General features: G+C 67.2%; 6 protein-coding genes across 6 annotated transcripts; 5 read left to right on the forward strand and 1 right to left on the reverse strand.

Moving 5' to 3' along the window:
- Positions 1–684: 684 nt before the first annotated feature.
- EMIHUDRAFT_455084 (hypothetical protein) lies at positions 685–3446 on the forward strand (the record flags this gene model as incomplete). Its single annotated transcript, XM_005788762.1, has 6 exons — positions 685–1163; positions 1263–1688; positions 2099–2173; positions 2771–2968; positions 3062–3297; positions 3437–3446. The coding sequence occupies exons 1-6, from the start codon at positions 699–701 to the stop codon at positions 3444–3446; spliced, it is 1410 nt and encodes a 469-aa protein (XP_005788819.1). The 5' UTR covers positions 685–698.
- A 718-nt stretch (positions 3447–4164) lies between these two features.
- On the forward strand, positions 4165–4744 carry EMIHUDRAFT_440605 (hypothetical protein; the record flags this gene model as incomplete). Its single annotated transcript, XM_005788763.1, has 1 exon — positions 4165–4744. A coding segment is annotated over one exon (501 nt), but the record flags the coding sequence as incomplete, so codon positions are not given.
- A 91-nt stretch (positions 4745–4835) lies between these two features.
- EMIHUDRAFT_70748 (hypothetical protein) lies at positions 4836–5360 on the reverse strand (the record flags this gene model as incomplete). Its single annotated transcript, XM_005788764.1, has 3 exons — positions 4836–4964; positions 5060–5183; positions 5215–5360. 3 exons carry the CDS (start codon positions 5358–5360, stop codon positions 4836–4838), a joined length of 399 nt encoding a protein of 132 aa, XP_005788821.1.
- Positions 5361–9491: 4131 nt separating this feature from the next.
- On the forward strand, positions 9492–10823 carry EMIHUDRAFT_226426 (hypothetical protein; the record flags this gene model as incomplete). The annotated part of the gene is made up of 2 exons (XM_005788765.1): positions 9492–10472; positions 10554–10823. The coding sequence occupies 2 exons, from the start codon at positions 9492–9494 to the stop codon at positions 10821–10823; spliced, it is 1251 nt and encodes a 416-aa protein (XP_005788822.1).
- A 937-nt stretch (positions 10824–11760) lies between these two features.
- On the forward strand, positions 11761–12595 carry EMIHUDRAFT_226427 (hypothetical protein; the record flags this gene model as incomplete). Its single annotated transcript, XM_005788766.1, has 3 exons — positions 11761–11805; positions 12206–12253; positions 12341–12595. 3 exons carry the CDS (start codon positions 11761–11763, stop codon positions 12593–12595), a joined length of 348 nt encoding a protein of 115 aa, XP_005788823.1.
- Positions 12596–12982: 387 nt separating this feature from the next.
- On the forward strand, positions 12983–14061 carry EMIHUDRAFT_467195 (hypothetical protein; the record flags this gene model as incomplete). The annotated part of the gene is made up of 3 exons (XM_005788767.1): positions 12983–13456; positions 13532–13853; positions 13932–14061. The coding sequence occupies exons 1-3, from the start codon at positions 13042–13044 to the stop codon at positions 14059–14061; spliced, it is 867 nt and encodes a 288-aa protein (XP_005788824.1). The 5' UTR covers positions 12983–13041.
- Positions 14062–16183: the final 2122 nt, after the last annotated feature.

Below are 16183 nucleotides of genomic sequence, written 5' to 3' on the forward strand. Positions count from 1 at the left end.
CCCAGGTGGTGGGTGTGTCGCGGAGGCGGCCATTGGCACGCGCTCCTTGTAACCGGGGTCAAGTTTTTTTTTTCACAGGGGAACGGTAGCGGGGAGCGCATCGCGACACGGAGGGGGGCGAGTGTTAGTGCCAGTGTGTGTGTGCGCGCGCGCGCCAATAAATAAATAAATAAAACGGGCACGCCAAACGAGGGGTGGGAGAAGGACAGGGTCCCCACCTGCACGAGCAGGATCTTGTAAGGACGATCAGGGACACGCGCCAAAGAAAGAAAGAAAGAAATCGGAGAACCCAAGGGATGGATGGGAGGACGGCACGCCGCCACCACACAGGGATTTTAAGGAGAGGTGTGTGGTGCGCTAGCCGTCACCCACCCTAGGGAGTCTGCCTCTTCCTATCTCTCTTCGCAGTCTCTCGCCGCTTCTCGCTGCAACCTTCATGCCACCTCGCGGTCGTCTCACTCTCGTCGTCCTCTCCCTTGTCATTTCCTCTTCTGTCGCGTCGTTCTCTTGACACGCGCCAAGCTTTTTTCACTCGACTGCCATTCTTCTTACTCGGTGAGCCTGTGTGTGTGCCAGTCCGCGCCAGTCTGCGCCCTTGTCGTGCCAGTGTGCTGTGAGAGAGGCTTGTATCTTAAGAATTCTTCTTACTCGAGTAGGCGCCGACTCGCACCCTTGGCCGACTGTGACGCTTGGTCCCGATGACCGCTCCGTCGACCCTCCCCATCCTCATGCCTGCGGGGCCGACGCAGCGCAGGTTTTCGGCGGCGGAGGACGCGGCCGTCCTGGCCGCCTTCGACGAGCTCGGCCCCAAGTGGGGCCTCATCGCGCAGCGGCTTCCCGGCCGGACCGAGGCGGCCGTCAAGAGCCGCTACTTCCGGCGGCGGGCGGCGGAGGAGCGGAGCCTCTCGTCGGCGCTCAACTCGCTCCTGCAGGAGGATGACCCCACCGCCTCGGGGCAGCAGTGGAGCAGGCTGATCGGCGGCCTGGACGGCACGGGCGAGGCCGCCGCCGGTGCGGCGGTAGACGGCGGCGGCGACAGCGACGACTCAATGGGCGTGACCGGGCCCTTCGCCAAGGCCGAGCCGCCGCCGCCGCCGCCGCTCTTCGCCAGCCCGGAGGAGCTGCGGGCCGAGTGCTCCCGCCGCTGGCTTCGGAAGGAGGAGGCGGCCGCCGCGCCTCCCTCGCTCCCTCTCCCTCCCCGCTCCGGCGCCCGTCCCCCCGCCGCCCCGCCGCCGCCCTCTGACGGCGCGCCCCCTGCGCAGGTGCACGACCTTCTCCTGCAGCCGCGCGCGTACGGCCTGGCCCTCGCCGACGCCGACGCCCTCGCCAGCCTCGCGCCCGTCAGCGGCACCCTCTTTCTGGTCGACAAGTCGCAGCACGCGCGCTTCCGCAACGACTCCCTCGCCTACCGCATGCGCGACACGTCGAGCGGCGGGCGGGTGCTCTGCGAGTCGCACGAGCGCTACAAGATTGACGGCGTCCCCGCGATCAACGCCCGCTACTCGCAGGCGGAGGACGGCTCCCTCCACCGACGCATCTACTCGCGCCTCGCGGGCCGAGGGGAGCTGGACAGAGACCTCCACCTCGTGCACTACCTGCGGCCTCCTCAGCAGGCCGAGCCGGCCACGCCGATGGAGCTCGGCCCCGCGCACGCGAGCCCGCCCGACACGGCGCCGCTCGAGGCGCGCGTGCGCCAGCTCGAGGCGGAGAAGGAGGCCGCCGCCGCCGCCGCCGCCGCCGCCGCGGCGCGCACCGCAGAGCTCGAGGCGCTAAATTAACGAATGAACTGACGAATTCACCAATTAATTAGGCTCGCATCGCAGAGCTCGAGGCGCGCGTGCGGCAGCTCGAGGCGGAGAAGGCGGCGGCGGCGGCGGCGGCGGCCTCCTCGGCGGACGACGCCTCCCCGTGGTCCTCCCCTCGCGCGCGCGCCTCTCCGTACGCGACTACGACCGCGCCGGGGATGGGCGGCTTCTTCGCGGCGTCGTCGGACCTGCTCCCTCCGGCGGCGCCGCCGCGCGCCCTCGCTCCGCCGCCGCTCCTGTCGCCCCGGGCGGCTGCGGGGGCGGCGTGTGGCGGCTCGCCGCGCCCGTCCGAGTCGCCCGACGGAGGCGTCTTTGAGGCTCCGTCCGAGGCGTTTGCGATGGCCGTCTCCCTCACCGCGGAGCCCGAGGTTGGCCTCGAGCGACAGTTCCGCGAGCTCTTCCTCACCCTCGAGCCGCGGTCCAGCACCGGCGACCGGGGCGACGCGGGCGCGGCCGCCGCCGCGCATGCTGAGTGGATGGACCAGGGGGGTGCCTCTTGCCGGCCGGAGCCGACCGCCGCCAGCTCCGCCGCTTCCCCGCACTGCGCCGCCCCTCCCGCCGCCTCGCCCGCCGCCGGCGCCGAGCCGCTCCCGCCCTCCCTGCTCCAAGCGCCCGAGTCGCCGTTTGTGCTCCGACGCGCACTGCAGCCGCGGGAGGCGCCGTCCGCGCAGCGCGCCCCTCCGCCGCCGAGCGCGTTCTCGCCGCCCGACGCCCTGAGCTCGCCACTGCCGCTGCCTCCGCCCTCTGCGGCCGAGTCGCCTCGCGGGCTGTCGCCCGCCTCCGCCCTCTCGCCCGCCGCCGCCGCCGAGTCGCGCGAGCGGGCGGCACGGCTGGCGCGGCTGCAGCGCTCGCTGCGGGTGGCGCTGCAGCATCGGGAGCACCGGCATCGGCACCACCACCACCCCTACGCGGGCGGCGGCGCCGGCGGAGGAGGAGGAGGGAGGCGGCCGACGGCTGGCGCCGAGGCGGGCGCGGACTGGAGCGCGTGCAGCCTCGGCGTCCTCAAGGGGGCGCAGGTCCGCTTCCGCACGCGCAAGCAGGCGGACTCGCGCCAACGCGCCGCGCTCGCCATCGAGCGCTTCTACCGGAAGCGGCGGCGCAGCCCCGCGCGCGAGCTGAGCGCGTCGGCGGACGAGGCGGCGCACTTGTTTGAGCGCGACACCGTGCTGCTGGGCCGGCTCGCGGTGCCGGCGAGCCCCGCGGCGGCGGCGGCAGGGGTTTGCGGCCCGTCTTCGGCCCTGCCGCCCCTGTGCGAGGAGGCGCGCCCACCGCCGCTCTCCCTCCCGGCCGGCGCTTGCTCGAGCCCGCCGCTGACGGCCGAGGCGCGCGCGCGGCAGCTCCGCCGCTCGGCGGTGCGAGTCATCGAGAGGACCTACTCGGAGTGGAAGTACCACGCAGAGCGCGCGCGGCTGGCGGCGGAGGGGTCGTCCGAGGGCGGGCCGGACGCGGCGCTCCACTCGTACCACGCCGAGCGGCGCGCGTGCGCGGCGCGGTGCATCCAGCAATACTTGGCGCGGCCGCAGCTCCAGCCGGCGGCGGGGGTGGCGGAGGCGGTCGTCGGGGCAGGGGCGGCGGGCGGGGCGGCGGGGGCGGCGGCTTCGGGCGATGAGTGCGGCTACACGCCGGCGCAGCTCGAGTTGATCCGGCGCGTGCAGCGGCAGTTTCGCGCGCTGGTGAGCAAGCAGGCCGAGGCGGCGCAGGAGCTGCACAACACGTCGCTTCGCGAGGCGAGCTCGGCGGCGGGGACGCTGCCGCAGCACGAGCATCTGTGCGCGATCCTGCGGCAGGTCTACCGTGAGCGCAAGGCGCGCGAGGCGGCGACGCGGGCGAGGGGGGCGGGGGGGCGGTGAAGTGGGGGGGCGTGTGACTTGGTTCTGCTGGTCCGGTGGGCGCGTGTCGAGTGTCTGAGTTGTGCTGGTCCGGCGGAGCGCGGCGTAGCGGGGGAGAGCGTAATAGCGTAGTGAGAGAGTGTAGCGCGGAGTACGTGAGGCGCAAGTAGGCGCAGGGAGTACCGAGTGCGGGCTGTAGTCGAAATCCTTGGCGCTTGGGTGTTTCTGTTCGAAGTGATCGCGCCGCTGCTGCTGGGTCGGTCGGTCGCGCGCGCACCTCGAGGAGGTTTCACGAGGATTCGTCCTCAAAGAGGAAAAGAAAAACGCCGCGAGCAGTGTCGGCTGAGTCGAATGCCGCCTGGCCGATCGCAGCAGATCACGGCCATGCTTCATAGCACGCACACCTACCTCGGCCAGCACGGGCTGAGCATGCTTATGTGCCAGCACGGCGGCGGCGACGACAAGGCGCGCGCAGAGAAGATGTGGGATCAGAACGCGGCGTCGGCGCGCGACGTGTACGAGATGTGCAAGACGATCGAGGAGATCAGTCCAAAGATGGCGGGGGAGATGGGCAGGATCCGCAGCCAGCTGACGGGCCTGATTGGCGGCAAGGCGACCAAGGGCACAAAGCGCAAGCGCGCGGGCAGCGTGGCGAGCAGCAACGGCGCGGTGGTGCTCGCGCCGGCAGAGGAGGAGACACTTGCAGCTCTGGAGGCGGAGATCGGACGGCTCAAAGCTGCGAACGAAGATGCGACGACGACCGTGGGCGAGTGGGAGATCAAGTGGAAGGTGCGGGCGAAAGTGTCTGGCTCCGGGGTAGCCGGAGACTTCGCCGCCACAAGGGCCGGCGGCAAGCAGTGTCGCTCCATCAAGGGGCTCCGTGCCCTGCTGGCAGGGTCGGCCTGACCACGCTGCGGAGGGCGCCTGCCAGAGGAACGACGCTCGACCCACCCGCGCGCTGTAGACCTGTCTACCATGGGCCTCGCTGCCAGCTCACTGCCGCACCGGGAGCGCCTCGGTCGCTCTCATAAGTGCGTTCGTACTCTCCATGTCTAATACTAAGTTATACGGTGCCATGCATGTTGTCGTTTACATTAGACATTAGAGCCACATGCGTGTACCAGTACCGCCCGACGGGGGCCTCTCTCTCCGCGACCGCGTCTCCCCCGCCGCCACATCTCTCAGCTCCGGCCTCCGCACGCTAGTTTTGTTTCTGCTGCGCCATTTCCCTTCTCGTCGCGTCCTGCAGCAGCTCAGTGTCCACCTCGGAAGCAGGCAGCTGCACGTACTTGATCACCGAGCCGCGGATAAAGCACGTCTTGACGGATTGCTGCGCGGCGATGCGGGTGGCGCTCCAGGAGAGGTTGATGCGAGGAAGGGGGCGAGCGGAGTGGGGAGCGTGAGGTGCGGCGGCCGGGCACACACCATGTGCGGAAAGTTCTCGCGGTCGTCGACCGTCACCTGGAGCAGCTTGACGTTGAGGAACTGGTCGACCGAGTGCAGCGTTCCGCGAATGGCCAGATCTGCAGGGCGAGCGCGCCCGAGTGAGCTGCCGCAGTGATCGGTCGGGCCGGCGGGACGAGCGGGCGCCATTCTTCAGCTCGACCACCACCTCCTTGCCCACGAGGGTCTTGAAGAAGCTGAAGAAGAGCTGCAGCGAGAGAGGCAGCACATCAGTCGCCGGCGAGCGGTCCCAAGGCCTTGGGGTCTTCGCGCCGCTGGGCATCGCATCGCGCCGCGAGCGCGCGCGTGCGGGCGTGCTGGGCGATCAGCGTGGGTCAGACGCACCATGGTGACGGCGGGCTGGCTGAGAAATGGCGCGCGCTGCACTCTAGAACGCGATGACAGAAAAGAATTTTCTGGACCGCTTTAAAATACCAGTGTGGGCTACGCGCAAGCCTCGCAGCACGAAGGAGGGCCTGCGTCAGCGCAAAGACGAGGCGATGAGAACGGTGATCACAGAGAGAGATAAAAAAGAAGGGAGAGAAAGCAAGAAAACAGAGAGCCCAAACGAGGGATAGGGGAGATTTTTAGTGTTGTTGTTTGGGAGTGAGAGAGATTTGTTTTTGTTGTTGGTGATCAGCGATAGGGGCGCTGGAGTGGCGAGGAGCGAGCGGGCGTTGCTGACTCGGGCGGGAGGGGTGCAGGTGCACCTCTGTCAGCAAGATATGCAGAGACACAACCCCCGCCGAGGCTCGCTGCCGTACTATCACGGACGCCTCAGATCGGACATGATTGAGCTGGATCCCACCTCCTCTCGACCCCGGCTGCGTACCTCGGTCAAGAGCGCAGCGAATGTCACAGTGCGCTTCTTCCTGAACACCCATCCGATGGCAACCCTCCGATGCATGAGTCTGAGCGACGTGCTCGTCGGCTCGCACAGCCACTTCACCTCTATTCCGACGCTCTTGTCGCCGGAGGAATCACGCACTGTCGTGCCGCCCGACTTTGAGTTCAGGCGGTGGTGCGGGGACGGGGGCGAGCAGCAGCAGCGCATGGAATGGTGCCAATCGCGCTTCGTCCCTACGGCTCTGGAGTGCGCTCTCCGCAGCGAGTGGTCCGAGTCCGAGCGGGAGGCGAGGTGCGCGAGGATCGCCGCGCTACTCGCCCCGCTGATCGCCCGGCTTAGACTTCCCGCCGACGACGCCATCACCCGGGCGGCCACTCACGCTGGCTCGGGTTCGTGGGTAGTTCCGAGACTGCAGTCGTTCCCCTGCGAGGAGAGCATCATCGAGCGGGTGATCGCATGGGGGATGGGACTCGGGCTCGGGGTGGGGATCGGGCTGAGCATTGGCGCTAGTAGCCATGCCGCTAGGCGCCTGGGCTCCCCGTCCCGTTGAAAGTACAAGCAGGAGCTCTCTGAAACCTCCACCGCAGCCAGAAAGAGTGTGTGGGGGCTGTGGGGCACGAGAGACGGCACGCGAGAGGCTCTCACTGTCTGACGTGTGGGGGGCGAGCCGCGTAGTACACGTCGATCCTCTCGGTTCGACAGATTCAAGGATTACAGTGTTTCGCAAATCTCCATTTTTCTTTACAGAAATTATTGTACGAGTGTCACCGTGCGCTGATCCAATCATCGCGCCGGCAGTAGAACAGGATGGACGGCGCATCGCCGCAGCCGAGGCGGGCGCGCACCTCCGCCTCTGAGAGCTGTTCCGCAGTCTCGTCGTCGAAGAGTGTCCAGCCGTCCACATGGGCAGCACCGGCGCGTAGAGGAGAAGCGTCGGCCTGGGGCGGCATTGAGGGCGGCGTTGAGGACGGCGGCGGCGACGGCGGCGGCGACGGTGGCGGCTCTCGCTGCCGGGCAGCTCCTCGCTTGCCCCGCCTCTGGCTCGCGCGGCCCTCCGCCGGCGTGGCGCGCCGCTGCGGGCCGGCGGCAGGGCGGACGCGCGCCGCCAGCGAGGCGGAGCGGGTGGCGGAGCGGGTCTGCCGCCGCGTCGGGGGCGGGTCCGAAGAGCGGCCACGCTTGCCCTTCTCGCGCGCCGAGGACCTCGTCGCCCGAGGCGTCTGGGCCGCCGCCGCCGCCGCGGCGGCGGCGGCGGCGGCGGGAGTCCGAGCCGCGGCGGGCGTCTTGGCGGCCGCGGCGGGGGCCCAAGCCTTGGCTGCTGGCTCGGCCTCCTCCCGCGCCTCGCGGCTCTGCTGCCGCTGCGGGGCGTGCGTGCGTGTGTACGCCACGTAGTGCCCCCTGCCGGAGGCCCCGCGGTGAACAATCAGCGACACGAGCTCGTACGAGGCGAACCCTCGGCCCGCTTGCCCGCCCGCCACGCCGCCCTCCTCCGCCACCCCGCCCTCCTCCGCCACGCCGCCCTCCTCGTGCTCGAGCGGCAGCCGCAGCACCGGCGCCCACCCGGCCCACTGCCCCGCCCCTCCCTCCGCCCCTCCCTCCGCCCCCTGCGCCCGCCCCGCCTCCCCGCCCTCCAGCCCTCGCAGGGCGGCACGCTCGCACCGGCCGGGCCGAAGGTGGAGGACGAGGACCCGGGCCGCCCGCACGTGGCTGGTGGTCCGGTTCGCGTCGCAGAGCGCGCAGCACTCGCCGCACGCGTACTTGTCCGCCCCGCGCAGCGTAGCGACGAGCTGCTGCGGCGCGGAGAGGGCGTCCTCGATGCTGCAGCGAGGCGGGCGGCGCGCGCCGAGGCGTGCGGGCGCAGCGGAGAGGGACAGGTGCAGGAAGGGCTCGCGGTGGCGTGACACGTTGTCGCATGTCAGGCAGCGTGTAGCGTGGCACAGCAGCCCCTCCCCCCACCCGGCCGGCGGGCGGCCCATCTCGGCCTCGAGCGACGCAAAGAGGCAGCTCAGAGTCTCGAGCGCGCAGTGCTGGACGTTGACCGGCCGCAGCGCTGAGTGGCGAGCGCGCAGGCGCTGGAGCAGCACGGCGGGAGAGAGCGGCGCCGAGGAAGGCGCGCCGCGCTCGGCTTCGGCGGTGGCCATGGCGGAGAGAAGCGCGGCGAGGCTGTCGGTGACGCCGCCGCGGATGGCGCCCTCAGCGAGCGCCCGCTCGAGATCACCACGGAGCCCCGCCACGCTGCGAACCGCCTGCAGGACCGCGTTAAGAAAGCAGCTCTGTCCGAGGTTGAGAAGCGTGGCGGCGGCAGCGGCGGCAGGAGGAGCGGCGGGCAGCGGCTCGGCGGGCGACTCGGCCGGCGGCAAGGCGGCTACGGCCTTTAGAGAGAGGCGGCTCCGCCGCTCCATCTTGTTCGAGTGCGGGAGGGCGCGCCAGTCTTGGCAAGGCACTGATGTTGGCGGGAGGGCAAAAGAATTTTATCCTTCGTGCGGCGCAGCCCGCTCTTTTCCGCTTTTGGATGGCGGTCGCGCGCTGCCGACGGCGCTCGCCGGCGCTACGGCGCTCGCGGCGCGCTCGTGGCGTTCAGGGCGGCTCGCACACGCACACGCACACGCACACGCACACACACACACACACACACACACACACACACACACACACACACACACACACACACACACACACACACACACACACACACACACACACACACACACACACACACACACACACACATGCAAAGACACACAGCCCCTTCCCCTCCCCCCTCAAGGGCGAGGACACGCACAGGCCGCACCTCTAGTGAGGCCCGCATAGTATGTGGGAGACTCGTGCCGCCGCCCCTGCCACCCCTGTGTCAGTGTGCCTGTGGTAGGAGAGACTGCCAGCGACAAGCTGGAGGCAGGTCGCTAGACTGAGATGAGACCGCCAGTGGATGTGGGAGTCCACCGCGCACCGCGCTGCGAGCCTGTCGTGTCCCTTGTCAGGAGCAGGAGAGCCCCACCTGTCCCCCTGATCGTTCTTCCAAAATCCTGCTCGTGCAGGTGGGGACCCTGTCCTCGTCCCATCCCTCGTTTGGTGTCTGTTTTCTTTCTTTCTGCGGCCCGAGGCGAGGTGGATGGGTTGGGAGCGAGGGGGCGGAAGTGATCAGTGCGGTAGATGGTCAGCTCGAGGCGCGTGAGCCGGGTTGTACGTTTTCTTTCTTTCTTTTTGATTTGTTACCTAAAATCTCTCCCTGTGTGGTGGCGGCGTGCCGTCCTCCCATCCCTCCCTTGGATTGTCTGTTTTCTTTCTTTCTTTCTTTCTGTGATTTGTTACCCTCCCTTGTTTCTGTGTTTTTCTTTCTTTCAGTCGTGATTTGTTGTTGGTTCTCAAAAATCTCTCTATCAATCGACAACGGAACAACAAGAAAACGGGCGCCCCCTCCGCATGCATGGGGCGACGGCTCTTCCCAAAAGGCACTCTCTCTTCAATGGTTGACAGGTTCGAACGCAAAAGAATTTTACGGAAAAGAATTCGTGCGCTCCCACACACACACACACACACACACGCCATGGTCGCCGCTTCCCGCTCACCATGCTGCGCGTCTTCTACCTCACGACGGCTCTCATCAACATGCTGCTCTGGCTGCGCTGGTGGCACGTCGGCTACGCCAGAACGGATGATGCGCCCATCGTGACTTGCCCTTCGTGGCTTCCGGCGTCCGCCGTGCTCGCTCTGCGACGGCGGCCGATGTACTACACGCTGTGCCGCGCCGGTCCGCTGACGATGATCACCGCGGCCGCCTGGCCCGACGTGTGGATGGTTCGCCTCGGTGCTGCCGCGTGGCACTCACTCTACGTCCTCGCAGAGACCTCCTGCACCCACTCGCACCGAGACCACGCGTCTCTGTACTCTGCCTGGGCGCTTGCTCTGCTGCCCGCGCACCTCGCGCATGGCGTCGCTCTCGGCGTGTGCGTCCACTTTGTGGCCTCGAGCGGCTTTGCCAAGCTACACGTCGCGGGCGGCGCTGCTGCCTGGGCCGAGCCCTCCACCCTCGCGTCCATCCTGCGGCAGTACAACTCGCTGCCCATCCGCGAGGGCGGGCCGCTGCTCCCGCGGGCGAGCGCTCTGCTCGTGCGCCACCCGCTCCTCGTCGCCACCCTCTCCGCCTTCACGCTCGTCTTTGAGTGCGCGCTGGTGCCCGCCGCGCTGCTGCTGCCGCTCGCGCTGCGGCCGCTCCTCGCGGCGGTGTCGTGCATGCTGCACGTCGGCATCGCGGCGGTGCAGAGCCTGGACATCGGGCTCTACTTTCTGCCAAACCTGGGCACCTACTGCCTCGGATTTGGCTCGTCCGTCCCCCTCGGCTCGCCCGGCTGGTGGTGCGCGATCGCCGTGTGCGCCGCCTCCGCGGCGCCGCTCCTCGTCCGGCGGAGGCTGGTTGCCGAGGACTGGCCGCTGACGCCGTTCGCGCTCTTCGCCTGGTCGGGCCCGCAGTGGCGATCCCTCTTTGCTCGCCTGGTCGACGGCGACACGCGGCTTGTGCTCGGCGCACGCGCGCCTCCGCAGCCCGGCCAGGTGGTCGTGCCGGCGGCGGGGCTCGAGGGGCGGCGGCCGGCGGCGGGTGCAGGGGAGGTGGCGTACGACGGGTGGGAGCAGGCGGTCGGCGAGACGCTCGTCTTCAACGAGGTGCTGCGCGGGCTCGACTGGGAGGCGATGGCGGCAGGAGGGCGCGCCGGAGGCTGGGCGCCGAGGCTGGCGGTCGCCGTCGAAAAGTGGCTGGCGGGCGGGCGGCTCGTGCTCGCCGGGACGGGCGAGCCCCTCCGCTACGCCTCGGTGGTGTCGGTGCGGAAGGAGGAGGGCGGCGGCGGCTTGGATGTGGTGTGCGAGGTGCTGGCGACGGGTAAAGGGGAGGGGAAGGGGCTGTAGAGTTTTTCCAACGAGCGGGATTTGTTTTTTAGAGCCGAGCCGAGAAGTGTCTCTACGTGGTAGGACGGGGACGAGATGATAGTAGGGAGTAGAAGAGAAAGCAAAGAGCGCACGGTGAAATTTTACCGCTTACCGGTGATTTTACCCATCTCACACGAGAGAGCGAGCGCGGGTCCAGTTCTGTCTAGGGAGGCGAGAACGACGGATACTACCTATGCCGATAGACGTATCGACGAAGATGCGGCGTTGCTTGCCATCGTCACGTCCGCGCTGCTGCCTGCCATCGTCGCGTCCACGCCACCGTCTGCAGCGGTCTCGACGCCAGTGCTGTGCTCTCTCCGCGCCGAGGCACGCGTTAGCCGCGCATCCATCGTTGACGCGCAGTCAGCCGCCCTCCAAAGGGCGCGGCCGCGTCCCACTTTGACTCGTGCGTGGTCACTTGCGCCGGCGCAAGTGACCACGAGAGAATCCCGCGTAGGGGTTGCGAATTCGGCTGAATTAGACCTTGGGTTGTCTCTTTTATTTATTTATTTCTTTTCTAAAGGTCCGTCGCCGGCTGTCCGTAGTGGTGAATTCTTTTTCCGTTTTGACCGCGCAAGATAAAAGGGTGGCTAAGGGCTCTGCCCGCAAGGCGCCCGCGTCGCAGACGCGGTACCATTGACAAATCTGCGATATACCCCCACACGAGCAAATAGCCAAAATCCGAATACCGTGCACGAATCCGGCGATGTCGGCCGGGCAAGCCTTCAGCTGGTGCCAAGACATCCGTAAAATTGAAGCCACGAACGGCCGCCGAATCCGTGCTTTCGGACGGAGCAACTGAGGGAAGCCGCTGATCGAGCCCAGCGTGCCCGCGGCCGCCTCCCGCGCAGCACCGCCGCTGGGGACGACACGCTGCGGATTCGGATCGAGCCCGGGGGGCGCGGCGGGCCGCTCGATGGTCGTCCGCTTCGTCTGCGACAAGTCCATCCCAAAGGCGCGTGTCCTGCGATAGATAGACTCGACGGGCTCACCGGCGCGGGGTGGACGCAGGACAGATGCTGGCGGCACACATGGCGACAGGGACACACGGACAAGACACCCCCTCGCCTCTCCCTGCAGCCTGCCGACCGCCCCGCCGCCCGCCTCGCCTACCGCCTCTCCCTCCCTGCCGCCTCCCACCCTCCCCCTCGCCTTCTGGCCTCTCCCCGCCCCGCCACCTCTCCACTCGCCACTCCCCTCCCTTCGCCATCACCGCTACCCTCACCGCAGCCTCCCTCACCGCCACCGCCCCTCACCGCAGCCTCCCTCACCGCCACCGCCCCTCACCGCAGCCTCCCTCACCGCCACCGCCCCTCACCGCAGCCTCCCTCACCGCCACCGCCCCCTCCCTACCTCCAAAGGCGGTCCTCACCGAAGCCACCGGCGGCAGCCTCAAGTACAACCTCACGGTCCGCGCCGCCGCCGCCTGCCCGGTCGGTCGCTGCACAGCCAGCGCTGGGACTCGTCACACCTTTGCCACCCTCCTTGCGGAGCAGGAGGAGATCCGCTTGCTGTACTTTGAACAGCGTGCCAAGACCTACATTGAGGAGGTGCTCGTACCGGCGCTCGGCATCAGTGTGTTTTACTACGTGATGGAGTTTGCTTGGGCCCGTCGCTTCCGGGACCAGGGAGCGGCGGGGAGGGGGCAGATTCACTTCCATCTGCTCGGCTGGCTCGAGAGCGGCGAGCCACACCATATCATCTCGGTCGGCAACTCGAGGGACTCAGTAGTTGTGACCCCCCTGGAGTGAGTGAGGACAGGAGAGAGAGAGCTTTGTGGTGTTGGTGTACGCAATAACGGGACAGGGTAGTCGTTCTCTCTAGCTCCCCTTCTAGCTCTTAGCATGAGCTGCGCCCTGTGTCCGACCCCTTTTGCGCAGCAACACCTTAAACTTTTCAGGCCCTCCAAATTCGGGTCGGAGCGTAGGCCGTAGCGGAGTGGGCCCCGAGTTTGAAAAGGGCGACGGACGCTTGCGTCCTAGCCTCCAACAACGCCTCCCCGGCGCAGAGGGGCCCCCGGAGGGATGCACAACCGACCCGCGCCACGCCGCTTGCGGCGGTCCTCTTCCCAGCTCCGCTGAGGGCCCGTGCATTTTTCTCAGCCCTCATTCAGCCCGGCCGACAGCCACAGGAGTGTGGGGCGCGCTCGCGCGCGAGCTTTCCCAGAGCAGAAGTGATAGAGTCTTGCTCACCGGACATGCTCCTCCCACCCTTCCTGTGCCTCTCGCTCGTCGACACGGCGTGGCAGCTCTCACTGAGCATCGGCCGGCCCTCCTCGGCCGACGCTGCAGCACTGCTCGGACCGCCGCTCGCCATGTTCACCCCGGGCGGTGGCCGGCCACAGCCTCCTGCGTGGCTGGGGCGCGAGTGGGCGGGCTCGGGCTCCCGGCTGAGCTTTCCTCTCACCATCGAGTTCTTCGACGAGCCTCTGCGGCAGCCCATGAGCGACGAGCCGCTCCGTCGAACGCAGGCTCGGCGCCTCTTCACGCGGTCGGAGCGGCTCGGCACCAAGGCGAGCGGCGTCGCGTGGGGCATGCTCCAGCTCTCCAGCATCGAGGCGCTCGTCGTGTGGTGCATCGACCTACCGGACGGCGTCTGCTCCTCCGCCGAAGGCGCCACGGCCAACTTGCTGCACGGGCGGTCCGGCCATGATGAACGATGAATTATGATCAGTAATGAGTCGCTAGGCGCTCCGACCACTTCGGACGCAGGCCTTCCTGCCGGTACGCGCCTCTACTGCTCGACGCAGGCGTGGAGGAGCGCTGAGCTGCAGCGGCTGATGCCCTTGGCGGAGCGGCTGCGCAGAGAGCGGGCGGGCGAGAGCGATCGCGGCAAGCGTTCCGCCATCGACTCGCGCCTCGCCAAGCTGGAGCGCGCGCTTCCAAAGCCAGGCCAGGCCACGCTCGAGGCGCCGGCGCTAGGTGCAGTCACGCTGAGCGCTGCTGGCCAGCTGTCTGTGCAGCGGGCCGTGTCGGGAAAGAGATTCAACCCTTTCGAGAACGCGGGCAGGCAGCCTCTCCCCAGTGGCACTGCTCTCCCCGAAGCTCCCGGTCGCCCGCGCTGACTCGCCCCCTCGCTGTGTCGTAGGCTGCCGTTCGGCTCGATTCCAGAGTTTGGCGTCGTGGGCTCGTTCCTCCTCGCGGCCCCGGGCGACCAAGCTGCGCAGCTGACCAGCGTCGATCAGGAGGCGGGGGATGTGGAGGTGGTTGTGGGATGAAGGTGTTGCGATGACTGAAATATCGGCTCGGAGGGCCGGGTGAGGGATAGAGGTAGGGCTGGCGTCGCAGAGGTAGAGGGAAAGGCCCGTCTGAACCTGCCCGCGGAGTCCAGAGATAGGTTAAAAGAGGTGTACCCGTGTTAGTGCCAGTGCGGGACTCTTACTAGCGGTACCGAATTGCATGTAAAATTCTTTTCCCGAGCCTCCTCTGGGTTCCGGCTGCAAGCCGGATAGGGGGTCTGACGTCTGTTGACACTGGCTGGCCCCTCCCAAAAAAACTTGACCCCGGTTACTAAGGAGCGCGTGCCAATGGCCGCCTCCGTGACACACCCACCACCTGGGCCGGCCTGGGAGTTTTTCGCAAGTTTCTCCCAGCCGGCCGCCTCCTGACACGCCCACGGACCGAGCCCATCGAAAAAATCCGGCGCGCCGCACTGCTTTGACCCCTGCTCGCCCCTGCTCGCCCCTGCTCGCCACTGTCGCCTCGGTTGCCGAGGCTGCCGCGCACCCGCACGCCCGCGTCGCTGCGCGACTACGAACTGCACCAGCTGGGCTCGAACCAACGACCAAAACGTCCCCGACCCGAACGCTGCACCAACTAGGCCACGCCCCAGGCTCGATTTGCCAATGCGTACAAACTGGCCCCTCATAAACCAATATTTATCACTTATTTGCGAGGTCACGCGGCGCCCCCCCACGGCCAGTCTACCCTCCTATCGCGCCACTCGACGCCCCGCGGCCGCCTCTCGCCTACCGCGCTGCCCTCGCCGGCCGCCGCACCGCCCGCGCTCCAGCCTAACCAGCTTTGTGCTCCAACAGCTCCAGCCTAACCAGCCCTGTGCCCCAGCCTAACCAGCAGCCTAACCAGCTCTGTGCTCCAGCCCAACCAGCTCTGTGCCCCAGCCTAACAGTACCTAACAGCTCTCCAGCCTAACCAGACAGTGCTCCAGCTCTGTGCTCCAGCTAACCGCTCTGCATCTCGCAACACACTCATGACAGGGACAGACCAGGCGCAGGAAAAGGGAGCGGGGCCCGAATCCAAGGGACCACCCCGTCGGGCGGAAGAGCTGAGAACTCAGGTCCAGTAGGAAGGCTGCTGGCTCCTGACTCATCCCCCAAATCCCCCACCCCTGTGGCCTGAAACCTTACCATTCCACCACCTCACACACACACCTCCCCTAGGGCTAAGCAGTGCGCGAGCCCACCCGACTTCAGGCGAGACGTCGACCATTCCTCGGGAATAGTTCTGTCAGTGGCTGCACTAGACGCCCATAGAGGCGCGCGGCGCGGGCGGATGACTAGGGGAGAAAAAGCGGAGATCCTAGCTCGCTGGGAGACGTGCGCAACCTAAAGTTGGGAATAGGGGAGAAGTGTCAGTGTGAGGGGAGGGCGTACGCCGGCGTTTTTGCCTTTGAAAACTGAACAGTTTTTTTTTGGCTGGCCCCTCCCAGACCGAGGGACCATGTGGAAGACGGCTAGTGCTAGTCCCCCATCGGGAGGACGACCCCGGCTAGCCGCCGACCACACCCACAAAGAACCCTGCACAAAGACCGCAGGGGGGACCTGTTCCTTTTTACCCATCTCCTAGTAGAGGTGTCCGTTTTATTTATTTATTTAGACTCGCAGATTAGGTAAAGCCGTAGGTAGGTTGGTCTTGTTTGGCCCAAAAGAGAGGGCCCTGCAATAGGTAGGTACCCCCGGCCTCGAGCCTTGAAATGAAAATCTGACAGTTGCCACCATTTCCCCATGGTGACCAGTATCCCCCTCCCCTGTACAGCCCGGAGCCGCCCAGCATCGGCACGCAAAGACCCGGGGGAGGCGACGGAGGGCTCGGCTGCAGTAGTCTCGTCTTCTAACCGCCTGCTGTTGGAGCCCTCTCGTGTCACTACCTGCACTGGTGCGGGAAGCCTACCTCTTGACACTGGAATTGGCACCCATGACCACCTTGGTGCTGCTCTAGCCACCAGTCAAATCGCGCCCCGCGGGCCGCTCTCTGATCGGTCTGCTCCAGAGGTCAACACTCACGGAGTCAATCGCCCTAAGGCAGAAGTCGATCTCGAGCGGCCGTAAGGCTGGGTTGGCGTCTCCAGGTAAACCCGCTGGATGAACACAGAGCGGGTCG

This window comes from Emiliania huxleyi (genome assembly GCF_000372725.1).
Source record: "Emiliania huxleyi CCMP1516 chromosome Unknown EMIHUscaffold_132, whole genome shotgun sequence".
In the NCBI taxonomy this organism is placed as follows: Eukaryota; Haptophyta; order Isochrysidales; family Noelaerhabdaceae; genus Emiliania; species Emiliania huxleyi.